The sequence below is a fragment of the Maylandia zebra genome, linkage group LG1 (genome assembly GCF_041146795.1).
Source record: "Maylandia zebra isolate NMK-2024a linkage group LG1, Mzebra_GT3a, whole genome shotgun sequence".
In the NCBI taxonomy this organism is placed as follows: Eukaryota; Metazoa; Chordata; class Actinopteri; order Cichliformes; family Cichlidae; genus Maylandia; species Maylandia zebra.
The window spans coordinates 8,325,546-8,338,735 of record NC_135167.1 but is presented as its reverse complement, the minus strand read 5'-3'; the positions used below and the strand labels follow the sequence as shown (position 1 = coordinate 8,338,735).

General features: G+C 39.5%; 1 protein-coding gene across 2 annotated transcripts in view; it reads right to left on the bottom strand.

Moving 5' to 3' along the window:
* Positions 1–13,190, bottom strand: part of thsd4 (thrombospondin type 1 domain containing 4) — a 48,281-nt gene that overhangs the window by 16,350 nt on the left and 18,741 nt on the right. Inside the window, exon 1 of one of the 2 annotated variants that reach the window (XM_012919798.2) lies at positions 6,641–6,842. The exons of the other annotated variant lie outside the window; for it this stretch is intronic. Within the exon in view, the coding sequence (XP_012775252.1) occupies positions 6,641–6,712 (72 nt within the window). The 5' untranslated portion in view covers positions 6,713–6,842. Of the gene's footprint in view, positions 1–6,640; positions 6,843–13,190 lie in introns of those variants that run through there. 2 annotated transcript variants of the gene reach the window in all.

Below are 13,190 nucleotides of genomic sequence, written 5' to 3'. Positions count from 1 at the left end.
AGAAGGCAGTGGCCTACATCTTATTTCTTACAAACTACCCGAACTACAAAGCTCCAAGCTTGGGAAAACAAAGGCACCAGTTTCTGCACATTGTCAGATGGTGTTTAGGGTGCTGAGACAGAATCATCTGCAGCTGACAGACACATCCAGTCCTGGGGTGACAGACTGACTTACAGCAGCACATGCTTGCGGCTAGACCACCGAGCTACACTGCAACGTAGCATCCAGATGTGGGCAGCTGCACTATACCAACTAGGATCTAGGAGACTACATGAGGTCCATTGATGTGTTTTCAGTTTTAGGCTCAACATAACACAGTGATTTACATGTTATGCATTGCCAATATAAATTTGCATATTTCAGCTTCAAAGACTTGTTTATTTGTTATGTCCAGATATAAGTAAATTCTGTCCAACTGTCTTACACAGATAGCATGGACACAGCTACTGCAAGTATGATATTTATGTCATTCCTATAGCTTTCTTCTTTCTGTTTAATGATATGAATGCAGTAAAGCATTTAGACTTCAACAGTACATAAAAGGGTCGGCAGAAAGCACAGACAGCTGGCAGCAAGTTATAAGAAAAGAAAGCGAAAAAACCTTAAAGTGAGTAAAACTGCAGTTCCTTGAAATAGCAGTTGAGACTGGTTTCAAAAGCTAGCATTAAAATAATGATATGACAAATAATTTGTCACACTGTGTAGTCAGGCGGTACAAGACCCCTGTGCTCTGTTTTAGTGAGTAAAATTCTAGTGTTTTATTTGTTTTATTTGTACGATACACACGCCTGTAGGACGCACCCACAGTCGATATATGTACTGTGTTATTGTTTTAAGCTATAGTGTTAGCTGATAACGGAGAACTCCACTTGAAAATATGCTTCCTCCAGGCTTGAAAAAAAACCCATAAAACAAATAAAAAGAAATCAGAGCATCAAACAATGACGGTCATAAGCCAGAGGGTGACATAGTGGCTGTATCACATTGTTCTGCGGTTGGTTTTTTTTTTATGGCAATTTGAGTTTAAAATGACAACTCTCAGGTCTGACTTTCTTACCCTGAATAACTCACATCTTGCTGGGCCAAACTCTGCAGAGAAAAAAAAATGTAATGGAGGCGGTTATGAATAAAAGGATGTTTTCTCAGTCTGGAGAGGCTGCGGTGGTTAAGCCCCCCCAAGTCTTAATCCACATGAATCCACACTGGATCCCCACCATAACCTTTTAACCTGTGTTTTGGCAGTTTTTCCCTCAGCTTTCCTATCAACCCCAAAAGAAAAGCAAAATAACAATACTGTGAGCCATGAACTGCTGTCTCCTTTTCTCTATTTTCATTATACCAAATATACCAAAGCAATATTACTAACACTTGTGTAAACAAAACTGACACAAAAGTGGAGGTTTTAACTCTTTAACTGACAATGAATTAGACATCGTGCTTTCCACCAAGACGCTTCTCACAATAAAACTACTCTTACATAAAACTGCATCCTGTGATGGAATTAGTCCAGTACTGTAAAACATATTTATGAGCATAAGGTTAAAGGAGCCTGTTTGGTGCACATGTTGGGCATTTCTACAGATTCACACATAGAAAGGTTGTAAAATTCTTTGGAAAATGGCCAATGAAGTGATCATGACTTGGTCAGCTGTGACGCTCAAGTTCATCTGGAAATTCAATACAGCCCCGACTTGGCTTCCAGGTTGAGAATACAGAGGCAGTATCATCCCAACGACAAAGAATTTACAGTGGAAGTAATTTCAAGACGTGATGTTGTGTCTGGAAATGACATTATGGATATTGTACAAACATTTCTAGGACCAAAAAACAAAAAATCTGTAAAGATTGATATCAAATATGGTTGGAGGTTTGGTTTGGATTTAAATAAAATACACAAAGCGCACATCAGACCATAGTAGCATCTGTCCCCCACATGTTAAGATGCTATGGAACTTTAATTGGCTTTAATGAGGAAAGGCCTGCGACACTGCTTTTATCTCAGTCAGCACTTCAAACACATCTGTATCTGTGGAGTTAACATTACTATTGAGCTCTCGCATGACAATCTTAAACATAAACTGACATGACCGAATGATTTAGTCTTTCCTGTGTAAACAATTTAGTTTAACAACAGAGAAAGAAAATCCTCCTTCACTGTTTTGCAGATCACATTAACCTTTATGCTAATTTCTATATTTAATAATAGACTTTTCTGGAAGTAAATCAACAATATGACCAAAACTTGCAGATTTATTTTAGTTTTGGAAATCTGGTTTATAAAAAAAGAGATGACTTTTCTCTAAGCCAGTCCTCTAAACAATGTTTGCCTTGTTTTTATTTTTGAGTTTGTCCACATGTCTGTGTCCTTGGGGTTGTAGTATTTCAGACAAGAATTTAAAGAGACTGAAGGATAGTCTTTTCTGTGTCCTTTAAAACCCCAAAACAAAAAGCTGTTATTGTTCAGCTTATTACCAGCAGAGCCTTAGTTAAGGAGGACAAGGAATATTAATTGCATTAAAATATAAAGCAGCAAGTTACAGTTAAAAAAAAAGACCCACTCTGATACCTCATACACTGTTTACTATTTCTCCCTGCGGTGACAGCTAGTGCTGGATGATAGCATATTCATTAAAAACCAAAGTTACAAAAGGCTGAGTAAACAGACTTCCAGCAAACACTCTTTATCACACAGCTTTGCACAAAAACAAAAACCTGCAAAGGTCACTTTATAAGGGAAAGCTAGAGTCTTTTAACACAATATAATGTGTCCAGCTATCAAGCTTATGCAGTATTTAAGAGTTCGTTTACAAGTTTCTCCTTTAAAAAAACAAAAAACACTGAACAGCCCGTCTTTAAGCTTAATTAAACATTAAGTGTACATGGTAGAAAAGAAACAAACTGAGATTGTCCACTGACTCTAACCCTAATTATTTCAAGATAACAATCATATTCAGTTCTGTTTAATTCAATTACATTTATATAAGCACCAAAACACAACAGTTGCCTCAAGGTATTTTATATTGTAAGGTAAAGACCCTACAGAGAAAACGCCAACAATTAGCCCCTAAGAGCAAACACTTGGCAACAGTGGGAAGGAAAAACTCATTTTTAACAGGAAGAAACCAGGCTCAGGGAGAGGCAGCCATCTGCCATGACAAGTTGGGGTTGAGGACTCGTGCAATCAATGTGTTTTCATTATAGTTACACCAGTCACCTAGAAAGTGCATGTTCTTAGCAAGTGGTCAATTGCCACTTATTTATTTTTATATATATATATATATATATATATATATATATATATATATATATATATATATATATATATATCGCAAGTTCGATTCCTGCCTGGGGCGTCTGTATCCAGTAAGGGTCCTAAGGCTAGACCCCCTATGCTAAGCGAGCCTACCGCAGACATGAGTGAGACAGATAAATATGAAGGCATGCCGGCTCGGACGTCGCCCGGATCAACAAGGTCCGCGTCAGGTGTTGAGGAACCAGGGCACCCTGACGAAAAGTGGGCTACTGGAACAAGAAGGCATCGGTGGGCAATACATTGGGAAGATGGCCCCAACTGACCGAGTGCTCAGTGAATACCTCAGGCAGCAGAAACCCAAGAAAGAGGGAGACGAGGAACCATCATGGAAGGACAGGCCCCTGCACGGTATGTACCACCGGCAGATAGAGGAGGTGGCTGATATCCAGAAATCCTACCAGTGGCTGGACAAAGCTGGACTGAAAGACAGCACAGAGGCACTAATCATGGCAGCACAAGAACAAGCTCTGAGCACAAGATCCATAGAGGCTGGGGTCTATCACACCAGGCAAGACCCCAGGTGCAGGCTGTGTAAAGATGCCCCAGAGACAATCCAGCACATAACAGCAGGGTGCAAGATGCTAGCAGGCAAGGCATACATGGAACGCCATAACCAAGTGGCCGGCATAGTGTACAGGAACATCTGTGCCGAGTATAACCTGGAAGTCCCGAGGTCAAAATGGGAGATGCCCCCAAGGGTGGTGGAGAATGACCGAGCTAAGATCCTGTGGGACTTCCAGATACAGACGGACAAAATGGTGGTGGCTAACCAACCGGACATAGTGGTGGTAGACAAACAGAAGAAGACGGCCGTAGTGATCGATGTAGCGGTTCCGAATGACAGCAATATCAGGAAGAAGGAACACGAAAAGCTGGAGAAATACCAAGGGCTCAGAGAAGAGCTCGAGAGGATGTGGAGGGTGAAGGTAACGGTGGTCCCCGTGGTAATCGGAGCACTAGGTGCGGTGACTCCCAAGCTAGGCGAGTGGCTCCAGCAGATCCCGGGAACAACATCGGAGATCTCTGTCCAGAAGAGCGCAGTCCTGGAAACAGCTAAGATACTGCGCAGGACCCTCAAGCTCCCAGGCCTCTGGTAGAGGACCCGAGATATATATCTCTCTATAGATAGCTATATATCTCTCTATAGATAGCTATATAGCTATCTATAGAGAGATATAGCTATCACTTCATCAATATCTCAATACTTGCAGATTTGATCAGTTTAGAACTTTTTCTCAGATTTTGCTTCTATCTCGAATATGCTGGTTTGAAGCCATAAATAGAAACCAAAGCTCTAGTGGGGGTTTTTTATGATAATCACTCAGCCTTCCACTCTCCAAAACACAGTATGTTTTGAAATCAATAACAAAAAAAGTTCAACCAAAATGGGCTGACAAGCTGGAATTAAAGTATTTACTGTAACATTGGATAAGCAGTAAGGACAAAACACCTGTGGTTTAAAAAAATACAAATTGCATTGCATTTCTGTTTCTGCTGATAAAATAAACAAATAAGCAACTTACCAAAATGTTATTTTTGAATTTACAAGGTTCCACACTTGATTTCAGGCTACTGCATGAAAGCACATCTGTAACCTTTTATGTACAGAGAGAGTGGCAAGATGTTTGATCCCAACAGTAAAAAAGAAGCCTCATCCAAACCACAAAATGCCCTCACAGACTATAGAGCAAAGGGCACAGTTACTTCACTAAAGGCATCCATGCTTGTAAAACACTCAGAAATAGAAGTGTGATCAATCTACAGCCATTAAAACGTATAGAGTTTCTCCTGACTTCACAGCCCTGATTTAGAAGAACTGCTTTGGAAAGAGAATCACAGACTCTGAACAGCTCCTGCTGAGAACATCCACAAAAAGACAGAGACTAATCACAGGGGCTGAACAAACTAAATACTGCCAGAATTTTGCAGTGTGTGCCAGTAAAACGTATGTGATATAAACCACAATACTGCTGTAACCATAATATTCTGTTTGGGGGCCTCTGAGACTTCAGGTGGCCTTTAAGAACTCAAAAACTGAATATGAGCTGATTGCTCTGTTGTCTCCATCTGTCAATTACTGTCCCAGTTTTAACAAAAATCAGCCTCAAAACATTCATTACGCATTATATATGCTTCACAGTGGGTGCTTAATGTAGCCAGTATATTTGGGGGTTTCCTCAGCAATACATTTATCAGCCAGTTTTATCAGGATGAAACTGACAATTGTTTTGCAATTATCTGTGAATGGCTTTGTGGCAAGTAAAATCATTGTATTCTACTGTTTTGTCAACATATCTGGTTTACAAAAAAGTCAAAATAAAACTATCTAAAGGAAAACTAAATATATGAATTGAGTTGATTTTAAATGTTGTGTTTGCAAGTAGAGCAGTGGGGTCAGTCTAATATCATATAGATATTCACAGAAAATACAGGCAAATAGTAGATATAACAGAGTTATTCCTGCACGAGGCAGTGTCAGCTGTCTTTATCCTGTAGTTATTGAGAATGTAAATTAACATCAAAGGGGTTTTCATCAATTCAGCCACGTCTTACCAACTGTTTATGTACTGATATATTATAATGTTTATTTAAGCTTGATAGGCATGTAGTTTAAAGTCATATAAAATTTGGAAAGACATCCTCATCAAGCCTGTTGGCACATCATGAGTTTACATTAACACCCGCAGGCATCTCACACTGGCCTCATTAATTCCAGGCAAATACAGGTGATGTAAAACCAGATGAGCTGATGCACAAGTGGTGACAGGCTAATGCAGGATGACAGTCTATCCTTAATAGAGCTTTAAGTACATCTTTATAGTCCCAAGACAGGCCTGACTCACTGAGTCTTCCACTAGGAGGGAAATCTAACTCCACAAGCAGCCAGTGAATGTGCTGTGGAAAAATAAACAGCCCAGAGAGCAAGCAGAGCCACAGTGAGAACAGCAATACTGTAAATACTTCCACTCAGTAGTTGGACCACAAGATCATGGGGCTATAATGACAGTTCAAGTTATGGAGTGACACTGCCCAGTACTAATTGCAACCACAGGACACTAGATGGAAAGAAGTACCAGGCTTACTTGCAACTAACTCTATAGATTTGGATGTTTTACTCAGACCTCTAATCAATAAAGTAAATAGCATTTCTCATGGTGACAGGCATGAAGCCACATATCAGCAACATATCAGCAACTGTAAAGAGTACAAAACAAACTGAAAAAGATGAAGAAATCCCCCTTCTGTCATGGCCAGAGTATTGGTATCAATGAAAATCGCCCCTCTCTACCAGGTTCCCCCAGGACTCAGAGGTGAGGCAGATCCTACCTGTGACCGCAGCTTCCCCTGCACACGCATGTGGAGGCAGACGAGCAGCAGAAGAGCCAGTCCTGACAGCATTCTCTCATGTGGGCACGGAAATGTTCAAGCGGTCACTGAGGCGTCCACACGGGTCCAGTGGCTGCTCCCGTCAGCCTCTTCTATACCGCTGTAGCTCAGAGAATGCCAAAAGAACTCAACCCTCTCACTATTGAACTGATCTCTATGAGCTCCCCTTGTAAACTGAGCTGGGGGAGGTGCAGCTGGGGGAGGTAAGGGGGACCAGGTTTTTTTTTGTTTTTTTTTTAGAGGAGGGAGGGTGAGCGGTAGAGAATGAACTGGAGGGAGAGAGAAAAGAGATGAAAAGCAGGCAGAGTGTAAGAGTGTGGCAGCTACAACTACAGTAAATTGGAAGTTAGAGAGGAAGTTTTGAAGACTTTTTTTCAGTTTGGCAAAAAGAGAGGAAGGAAATTCTTGAGGGTCTAAAATGAAAGTGTAAGATAACCCGCAGGGTTATGTGCTACGACAGGTAGGCATGCAATCTTCAAAAGATGCCAAAAAAAGTCAATTACAGAATTACACACTTAAGTAGAAGTTCACCTTCATGCTTGTTGCTAATACTACAATGACACAATGCAGAAAAAACTTCACCTACAAGTGAAAAAGACCCCATATGAAAAACACATTTTGTTCGCGAACAACAACTCAAAAACAATAAGATTCTTGTGTCCTATTGGAGCCACATTGCAGCGCTGGAAGGATAACTGCTGCAGCCAAGAAGACCTGACTCATCATATGGTTTTCCTATATTGCACCACCATTGTTTCCACAACATTAAATCCTAATTCACCAGGACATTTTGAGGTAAGGAAGACACTCTTCATCATACTATGTGACAGTTGGTTTTCACATAATATAATATACACAGCACAAGCACATTGGGGCCGTTGTGGCTGGACCTATCGGAGCACAAAGAGACCCTTGCAAACACAGGCCAGAAATAAGCTTAAGATAATTGAAAACTTTTCTATTTTGAAAAGGCACATGGAAACCATGGAAACATGCTGCTGCAAATGGCTTATTGACTATAAGGTTATACCTCTGATGAGCAAACAAAGGTCAGACATTCTGTTTAATAACAGAAAGAAAAACTAAACTGATAAAGCCCTTAAATCTTGTGCCCAAAGTTCAGCAAGTTATTTCAAGACTTTATGTTTTAATATCTAACATATTGTTATTTATGTTGTATTGTGAAAGTGTGTGGAGACTGTAGGTCTGAGTTGTAATTACTACAAACGACCAGTCACTCACTGATTCTTTGTTTTCAAAGATTTTGACAGTGATGTGTATTTGTGAGCCTTGTGATGAATACCATGTGACTACTTTGAAAACATGATATGTTTGCAAGAAACGGAATCAGACATTTATTCAAACAATCGTATCATTGTGTAACACAGCATTTTTTTCCTCAATAGAAAAAAAATTGAATTTAGTTCACAGTAAGGTATCACGCACATACCAACATTCAAAATTACATTATGACTGCTGCACATGACTTGTATTTTGTCCACTCACATCAAATGTTTAACTGCACAACAATTAAAACTACAGACTCTGCAATTTATGCCACTCCTTTTTGGGAAAAACCATGACACCTTAAGCTGAGGTGCGATTCTGCCTCACAACTGTTTAGTGTAAGGTGGTCATATTCAGATTCAGTCACAGCTGACTTAAGGCAGTTTCTGTCTCTTTTTTTGTTTCCGAAAATGGTTAGAATTACTTTAACGGGGGGGAGGGGGGGGGGGGGGGGGCTATGTAAATAGTAAAACTCAGTGACGTGAACATTTTCAACAGCCATTAGGTGTGCGCTTTCCATTCTGTCAGCCAGTTTCTTGTCCACATTATGCCGTGTGTTCTTTTTCTTTTGGTTTTCAGAACAAAGCACTCCAACATGCAGCTGTAGCCAAAAGCCCCTTCTCCTTCTGCTCCACTGTACAACAGTTTTGCTTCCTGTAAATTTCCACCAGGGGCAAGAAGAGAAAGAGCATTGTAATATGTTTAGTTATTCTCTACACTGATCACTTGGACTAGTGACATGCTTTCCTCAGAAGTGAAAGTCTTTTAAAAGCCTTTCAGTGCTTGATAGGAAAGAAATTTAACCAAATACATATATGTAACTTGTTTTAAAAGACTACTACAATCTCAGGAAATAGGAACAGGATAAAAAAAACTACACAGGTTTACACAGAAGAACTGAAAATGTTTATTTAATAAACTGAATAACCGGACACCAAGACTCGCTTTGTCTTGATACAACTAACTGCAAATTTGAAATGCTTTCAACAGCAGCTCATGCCTAATCTGCTTCCAGTAAAACTATTAGCTACTATGAAGCTTGGAACCTAAAATTTATGTGTGCAGTCACATGTTTTAAGTGAGCTGAACAGCGTGCCAAATATTTGCTTGGTAATGATATGTATTTTGGCAGTATTCTTAATAAATCACACCCTTCCACCACCTTCTTTTTAATATGCTGTTAAACTGTTTCACAGAGCTAGGCACTGAGTGCAAGGAGGACCAAGAAACAAATATCTGCACACCTGCATCTGGCTTCGATTGTGTTGGAAGTATGTCAGCAAACACACACATGCACAAACACACACACACACACATACACGCACACAAAGTATTGTATTGAACCACTCTAACTGTAAACACAGCTACTACTTCCCTAACCTTCCCCTTTAGTTAAAACTTATCTTCTCCTTAAAACTGATCGATTTCCAGATTTGCTTTTTTTCACCATGGGCCACACACATACAGTACATACCATGAACCAGCATGTACATCTTGCACAGTAAGCAACCAAGTGACAATAATCTCTCCAGTCAAGCACAGCTGCAGACACATAGGATGGGAATGGCCCCTTTCAGCAGCACATCTGTCATGATGAACATACAGACATCATCTTCTTCTCCCTTGATGTTTCTCTTTCATTACGGAGGCATAGCCCAGAGGTTGGACAGAGCCAGACTGATTCTCCAGTATATCCCAGGATCCTTCCCTCTACAAGTGGGTCAGCTCTGAAGCAAGCTTGGCTTAAGGCGACTGATTCCTCCAGTTTCCAGCCCACACACGCCAGAGTCATGCTCTACTGCAGGTGGGCTCAACATTACTGTATACTGTCAGAGTCCAACAGACACATGCTCATATAACCCTGTATTCAGCTTCTGTTCTTATTCTCTGTCATGTTTTTAATTTCTTGCCATTTGCTGTTTGGGTGGTATTTAAATCTAAAGTTAAGTAGCCAAAACTTGACAGCAAACATTTTTAGCAAGTGTGTCGTCAGGGACTGTCTACCTGACAGCTGTAATATCTTTGTTACTACTCTTTTACACTTACATCATTCTTTCCTTGTGTTACTTTAGAGTAGAAAGAAGAATACCTGCAGAAATTCAACCCCTCCAATGATCTTTATAGACCTCTTGTAAACACTTTACACTGATTTTAATTTGGTCATTAAAAGTCAAGAAAAGGCAGAAAGTAGGAAGGAGAGAAAACATCATCATTTTGGTGCATCTGGGATACATATTAGTCAGCAAGGCCAGACATGTAGGTCCCATGATTGTTCCCTTCAAGCAATGTGTTTGACTGAAGAAGGCAGGTTTGGAGTGGAGGAAGGCAAGTTAATGAATAAAGCAGGCTGAGAAGGGAGTTAGGATGGGAGGGGCAAGGTGTGGCTGAAGTAAGCTGCTGCTTCTATTTGTCCTTGGCCTGTGATGGACAGACTCTGCAGCTGAAGTTATATTCCTGCCACGAGCTGTGCAAAGCCAAGTGTAAAAGTCTTCACTAAACACTATAGCAGCCATTGTCAAACATTAGTCCCTCATCGTTGCCTGTGCTGTTTGAATTAGCATAATGGACTACGTGTCCTCCTACGTGGCTATCACTGTAGCTTGATGCTATACTGTACATCTACTGTAAATGTCAGAGGTAGTACCTGCATTCATGTTATAGGTTCATCTTCTTTTGACTTGCTCAACTCCACCCACTTTTATAGTTTATAGTTATAGTTTATTTATTTATATAGCACATTTTATTACAACAGGAGCGTTGACCAAAGTGCTGTACAAAAATACAACACACCTAATAAAATAACTGTACAAGAATACAACACACCTAATAAAATAACTTAGAGTATTGAGATAGCAAAACACCAAATATGAATTAACAAATAACTCTCATGCTGTAATAAAAGCCAGTAAGTACAAATGTGTTTTAAGATAAGATTTAAAAAGATTGACAGTAGGAGCCTGTCTGATGTGTAGGGGTAAATTATTCCACAGCTTAGGCGCTATGACTGCAAATGCTTTTGTGTAATGAAATAAGATTTGATGTGATAGAGTCAAAGTTTACTTTGATTCTTATAGGACTAACCTAATGACATGTTGCCATACTAGATGACAATATCAAATTGTAGTAAATAATATTTCTGCAGATATATAATAATTTGAATTCAGTGGGTCAGTAAAGTCAGTAGGGGGGTGGGGTGGGGGTTGGTTCCCTGTATTTTCTTATGGAGCAATGGGAAGCCTCTGCATGAGCAATCACATTCCAAACAAATACCTTTTTGCTTTGATAATATCAATACCTTTATCTGAGACAGATGAAGATAAAACAGAAGCTGCAGACGGAGGAATGTAATGTGGGAATGATGTATTTTCATAGTTCTTAATTAGACCCTCCCTGTTTACATCATTCAAATGCAAAAGCCCAAAGTCTCTAACGAAGGATTCCGTAAACAAACTTCACAACGATATCATTTTTTAAACCAGACTTTAAAATACAAAGCCTGAGGAGATATTAAATCAAAGCTCTTCACAATATGTTCACATAAACTACCTTTCTAAGGGCTCCCACACACTGTGAGATTTCATGCAACATCGATGATTTAATGCATGCTTAGTGTACTATAATAATACCTAGTGAATCACACACTACAATAACAGTGACAGTTTGTCTTCCTGCTGTGTTCTCATCAGTACAGTCACGACAACAGCTGCTGTCAAACATAAAAACAAAGTTCTGCTGCCGCAACTACACTAGACTTCTTTACTTCTTTACTTTAATGGCAAACATGTTTTTTTTTCATATTTTGTTTGTTGTGGGTTTTTTGCTTTTCACAATTGAATTGATTGTTCAGTCTTTCACATGAGTATCTTCATTTTTTGGCTCTGTCATAATTTTTTCCCAGATAATCTTTGGTGTCAGTGTCTTTAAACAACTTTGAACCTCTCTCACTAACCTGGTGATTATGATGTACCATGTATGATGGACCACAGTTGTGAAACCACAGCCAAAGATATTACTATAATTCTTTTATTGTCTTGTCTTTTGTATGAGGCAGCTCAAAACTGCACAGTGTTTATCCTGCTTAAGTGATAAGTGAAGAAAGCGTATAAGAGTTTTTGATAGCTAATGTCAAAGTCAAATGAGTTTATACATCTGCTGGCGGTGTTTAATTAATAAAGCTGTTAGAATTAGACGTCATCAGATAAAATCGTATTCACGGTGGAGTTTGACCCTGAACAGCAAGAACCTGGAAGAGAGCACAGAAAACCCATACATACCTATTCACACCTGCAGTTCTTAACTTATTTTAAAATAAGTCCTCCTGACCACATATTGAGTGCTTGAGATCACTGACATTCCAAACAAACCGATGAGGCATTAAATGTCCTCAACTGTCTCTTCATTTGACAGCCACCCAGACAGCAGCAAATTACTGTCAACAGCCGTCTCTCTGAAGAAGACCTCTGTGACTCCTGAGTGCTAAAAATACAGTTTTGTATCCATATAGTATAGCCTCATAAACCTGTATGGGAGACCGGGAGATATTAGGAGTCATTGCTCCATTTGTAGTTCAACAGGTTGTTTATCATCCATCTAATGTACCATACATTAGCTAAAGCCCACTCATTGCTGTTAATCTGTTGTATCAGCCAATTATCCCCCTACCTCCAACAGCCTTGTTTTCCAGCTATTCCATTCCTATACAGAAACTCCAAAACTATTCAAAGCTATTTAGAAACGTTAGTTTCTATCTGGTGTCCTCCTTAACCAAACATGTTGAGCCCACAGCTTAGTTAGTGGAAGGCAAAGTGCCAAACTGTGAAAAAAAAAAAGCATCACAGGCTGAAAAATGAGACCAATATTAAATCTACAGCTCAGTAGATACAGAGAAACAATGTGGTTCTATAAAACCAATTATGTAAGTATTTAGTATATAAATGATAATTTCCTCATAAAAGTCAACGTTTTCCTTAGTTTTTGGTTGCTTATCATGTAAAGTTATTTATCTACCAATATCTAGGGAAGGTATTTTAAGAGGAAAAGTGCTTGTACAAATAGTTTATTTCTGCTGACACCCATATTTAATGTGCCAGCCCAGATGTTGTTTAGCTGAGCTGTGAGAATATGATCAGGAAATGGAAGTTCAAACACTTTTGCTCTTCCTGTGGTCATATAGCCCCATGTGGAGGCTAAAGACTCAGACAAC